Below are 5255 nucleotides of genomic sequence, written 5' to 3'. Positions count from 1 at the left end.
ACTAGACGTGGTGACGGCATTCCTGTACGGCGTGATGAGGGAGATCGTGTTTTGCGTGGTTCCCGAAGGTGTCGAGCTCGACGGTGACTTCGACTGCCTGGAATTGGTGAAGGCCATTTACGGTCTAAAAAAAGCTTCGCGCGTGTGGAACGAGACTTTCGACGAGTTCGTATGCTCTATCGGCTTTCAAGTTTCGGCCTTTGACCCGTGCCTCTACATCAAAGTTGTTGATGGCCACTGTGTACTCATACTGGTCTACGTCGACGATGTCCTGGTCACCGGAAGCTCACCCGAGCTGATCTCACGCACGAAGAACGACCTCAAGACACGCTTCGAAATGACTGACAGCGGCAAGTGTGTGTTCGTCCTTGGGATCGAATTGGTAGACGGTCCGGACGGCAGCGTGACGATGAGCCAACGGCGTTATGTGGATGACATCCTGAAGCGCTTTGGTATGGACGAGTGCAAGGCTGTGGTAAGTCCGGTGGATATAAGCACTCGACTGGTTCCAAGCGACGCGGCGACCAAGGTACAAGCTCCGTTTCGCGAAGCTGTTGGTGCACTAATGCACCTGATGACCGCGACGCGTCCAGATATTGCGTACGCGGTGGGCTATGTGTCGCGCTTCATGGAGAATCCCCAAGAAGAACACTGGGTTGCGGTCAAGCGCATCTTTCGCTACCTGCAAGGCACCAAGACGCATGGAATCTGCTACAAACCGGGTAACAACATCGACTTTCGCGGATACTCTGACGCAGACTGGGCTGGTGACCTCGCGGACCGCAAGTCGACTTCCGGCTACACGTTCATGCTGATGGGTGCGCCAGTGAGCTGGGGTAGCAAGAAGCAGTCAAGTGTTTCGCTGTCTACGAGCGAAGCGGAGTACATCGCGCTAAGTCTGGCAATTCAAGAAGGCAAGTGGATTCATCGCCTACTGTGCGAGATATTAGCAGCTGCCAATGAGACTGGACCCGACCTCAAGATCCAAGAAGACAACCAGTCGTGCATCAAGATGACAAAGAATCCTGTGAACCACGGCCGCGCCAAGCACATCGACATCAAGTACCACCACATTCGCGATGAAGTCAAGCGTGGTGAAGTCAAGCTCGAGTATTGCGAGACTTCTGTGATGCTGGCTGACATCATGACGAAGGCGCTCCCAGGGCCTCGTCACATGGACCTAGCAGCGGCTCTTGGTATCCACGCGTGTTCGCATTGAGGGGGCGTATTGAGGGTTGCTGGTCTTGGTACTGTGTACCAGTTGTACTTATTAACCGGTCAACCTGAACCGGTCCAATACGATCCCGCTGTGATTATGGTACGTTGTTGATGCCACCAATGATTGGACGAGTAGAATGATTGGATGACCTAGGTAGTGAGGACAGTGTAAGCCCCGATAAATCAATCACTTTCGAATCTTCCTTCTTCCGCTCAAGTGCCTTCACTCCGGTCTCCGCACCAAGTGCAGAAGTCACTCCGTTCAGTCCCAAGCTTCGTTCCAACACCTCTACACCGTTAACAATTTCCATCTGAAGAAGTGTATTCGTGCTGAAATGGTGAAGCGTGAGTATGGAGGACCCTCGAGCTTTGACAAAGACCAAGTGGAGGATGCTGTCGACATGATGAGACTTGCTGCTTCTCCAGAGGAGTACATTAAATATCTGAAGTACATGTACTTCCTGCTCGATAGAGTTCAGCTTCAAGACAGCGACACTATTCCAGAGCCTAAGCACCCTTTCTTGGAATATTTCATGCGAAATTAAGACTCTATGAAGGAACGATGGGTGCTATATGCGCGTTCTGATGTACCCCATCTGGGGAATCACACAAACAACAGGTACAATGGCTTTCGGAATGCTGCTTCTAAATTAGTACTGAACTTGGGCCGTTTTACCACAGACTGGAATCATCGTGGGGTCATATCAAGGATATTTTAAGGGCAGACATGGCGTTGGATGAATGCGTCGATACCTTGATGTTCTTACAAGCCGTTGCCGAGATGGAGTACGCCAAGAAGATAACTGATGTTGGTCAGATGCGCTACGAAGGTGCAGATGAAGAATTGAAAATTCTTGCCCGTGATGTAAGTCCCTATGCGTACCGGCTAATTGAGCAGCAGTACTGGATGTCCAAGGATAGAAAGACCCATTACGAGATAAAGGAACTGCAACCAAGGTTGTTTCTTCTAACTGGAGACAACCGTACAAGTGTATATCACGTGGATACTTCGGTACGTGAACCAGTGGAACTTTATCTGTAATCCCTATCTAATTGAATGTGTTTATTGAGGTGCCTTTAGCGATATCAGTGCTCGTGTGTGTTTATGCGAACAATGCTTTACCATGCCGCCACGTCATGTATTGGCGTCTAATGAACGACAAGACTGCTATTCCTATTCGCAATATCGCGTCTCGGTGGCAGTTGGTGTGCAAACTAAATCAACCAGCCGCTGAAGAAAATATCCCAGACACTAACTTTGCGTGCAAGGCTTTTCAAATCTGCGATTCTGCAATGGCAGCAAGGAATCATCAGGTGCTGAACGATTCCACAAAATACAAGCATGCGTTCCAACGCGGAATGAGTATTGCCGATATCATGAGCAGAAATGGAACTCACGTTTTTGGAGAGATGATGGTAGCATTGGAGAAATTCGAGGAGGTGATCAAGGATGGAGTAGCTCCGTTTGTCGAACGCGTAGACGATCGCGTTGAACCGCTGTCTCAGGTGGCTTTACTGCCTTTTTCGTTCGAAAACAATGATTCTGCACGCGATGATACCACAACGGTCTCCTACTCTCTGACGGCTTTAAAGTGTGACCACAGTGATGACGAGCAAGCTCCGACGCAGCGTGCAGCGATACCTAAGGAAACCCAAACACATCCAGTTACAGAGCAGAAAGTGTTGAGTACCTCTGCAGTACCTCCAGTCACCGAGCCTGAAATGCTGGATACTTCTACTGTACCTCCATTCACTGAGCAAGTATCGGGTGCTGGTTTTGTATCTCCAGTCACCAAGCAAGATGTATTGGCTACTTCTACTGTACCTTCAGTTACAGGAAATACAAGTGGAGATCGGGTGGGTGTCATTCATGGAGATCCGCACAGTGAGAAACCGAGTATAGTCAAGCGGGATCATCCCAGTAGTTCGTCTGACTCATCTGGATCCGTCATCGTATCGAAGAGCGCCAAAAGCAGAGGGCGCCCAAAAGTGAGAAAGAATCAAGGGAAAGCCGAGAAGCGACAGCGTGTCGCCCGCGGTAAGGAAGCTGCGTCCCGACTCGTGCAGGGGACATTGGTGCCGGTTCCGAGTGTACGGAACATCGTGAAGTTTCTAGACAACGACTATACCTACGAAGCTGCGAAGCGGATACTACCCACGCTCACAATCCGGGAAGTTCCAACGTCAAAAAAGGCGATCGCTGGTATCTACACGAAAGACAAGTGCACTACTGATATTTGGTGTGTCTTCTCTCGCGAATTTGTGGAAAAGGCTCAAATGGCAATCAAAGGGTTCAGGAAGGATGACTGTGAAGAAGACAGCGTCGGCGTGCGTGTGTCACGTTTTGGAATCTTTATGCTTAAAGATATCAAGGCAATGGATCGGTGGCACACGTGCATGAAGCTTCTAGCGCAGACAGAGGATGCTATGAATTGGGCCGTAAACACCAGCGTTAAGCGCATCACAATTCCAGATGAACTGTCTGATGGAGTTGCTACCGAACCAAAAGAGTGTGAAAATGCAATCAAGCAGCTTATGCTTCGAGGCGGACGCGTGACATCGTTTGGCAGTGTACCGTATCGATCCCTACTGGCATTTTGTGGGAGTTCATGGCTTGACGACAATTGTATGGGGCACGGGATAGCGCTGCTACACCGTGAGCATCCTGATGTTGGCGTCGTCAACCCTCTCTTCCTGCGTTTCCAGCTCCGAGAGCAGCAGCTTACGACTGTCAAAGCCGGCAACCCGTTTGCGAAAACAAACAAGATAGTGCTGATACCGTTGCATATCGACAACAACCACTGGTGCGGTGCTGTGATCGATTTTCGGAGAGAGACCCGGAGAATCACGCTCTTTGACCCGCTTCAAGCGTCGAAGGCAAAGTACTACGACATCTGTGAAGCCCAACTGAAGAGTATTTTTGGAGAACTATGTTCCCTTCTGACAATCAAGCCAGAAACACGTTCACGACAGCCAGATGGATCAAGTTGCGGTGTAGCTGTCCTTATGTTTTTCGAGTGCTACCTCAGAGGAATTCCACTGCCAGCCAAACCAACCTTAGCATTCATACGATTTTTAAGGCTCCGTTACATGCTGAAATGTCTGATGTAGCTACATTTAGTCTTGCCAAATTTATTCATGCACATTAATGCTTCACTGTCTCGCTCCTGACCTAGTATTCGGTGAGGTGCATTGCTGTCACTGAGAGTTTTCTAATCTAACGACAGGTGATGATCCCAATGTGCGATGGTTAGCTGATCATACATGAGGTCTAGGTCATCCACTGGATGGACTTGCAGGTGATTGCAGCGTTGGACATGGACGAAAAGCGATCAGCTCACAACTTGCTCGATTACCGGTAAATGCAGAATGTTTCCTTGCCTTCAAGGAAGCTTATACGCGCACCAGGCGTGTGTGTGGCCTGAAAAGACCAGATCCGGCCGCACTTTGGCCAGCAACTCCGTCGACAGCTCGCGAGAGAGAACGTGGTGGTGCGTTTCGTACTTGAAACCCGGGTGCTCATAGGTGACGTGGCCCGCTTCGCGCAGCCGTTCTTCTCCACACTGGAGGTCGTCAACACGGAAGAGCGGCAGGTGTGTGAGCAACACTACACTGCCAGTCGTTCGCGCTCGAAGGTCCCCAAAGTTGACGCTCTCCAGGAACCTGCACAAGCAGAAGGAGAAGAAAAGAAAATCGTTCGCTCAGATCTCCAGCTTGAACACTTGAAAAACTGCAATTGCTACCTCTTAGCCTCCGTCTTGACTGCTCGACTAGCCACATCCGCGTCCAGCGCCATCGTATTCAGCCTCACAAATGTGTGGCCTCCGATTTCGTCAATCCGGTTCGCCTCCCAGAACGTGACTTCGTAGCGCTTCAAGTCCTCAATCCTCATGTCCCGTCCGAACGAGGTATCATGGTTGCCGACCTGTCAAAAATCCTGTCAGCAATTGCAACCTCTTGTAGCTCCAAACTAGTCGCACCAAGTACAGCGTCTTTAAGGGCAAAAAGCTGGAAAAGACCCGAAAGAACCGCCCAGC

At 50.1% G+C, this 5255-nt stretch overlaps 1 protein-coding gene across 1 annotated transcript; it reads left to right on the top strand.

The window, feature by feature from the left end:
* Positions 1 to 3573: 3573 nt before the first annotated feature.
* Positions 3574 to 4329, top strand: PITG_21243 (cysteine protease family C48, putative; the record flags this gene model as incomplete). The annotated part of the gene is made up of 1 exon (XM_002895048.1): positions 3574 to 4329. One exon carries the CDS (start codon positions 3574 to 3576, stop codon positions 4327 to 4329), a length of 756 nt encoding a protein of 251 aa, XP_002895094.1.
* Positions 4330 to 5255: the final 926 nt, after the last annotated feature.

The sequence above is a fragment of the Phytophthora infestans genome, genomic scaffold (assembly GCF_000142945.1).
Source record: "Phytophthora infestans T30-4 supercont1.279 genomic scaffold, whole genome shotgun sequence".
NCBI classification, from domain to species: domain Eukaryota; phylum Oomycota; class Peronosporomycetes; order Peronosporales; family Peronosporaceae; genus Phytophthora; species Phytophthora infestans.
The sequence above is the reverse complement of the archived record's forward strand: the minus strand, read 5'-3'. Positions and strand labels throughout refer to the sequence as shown.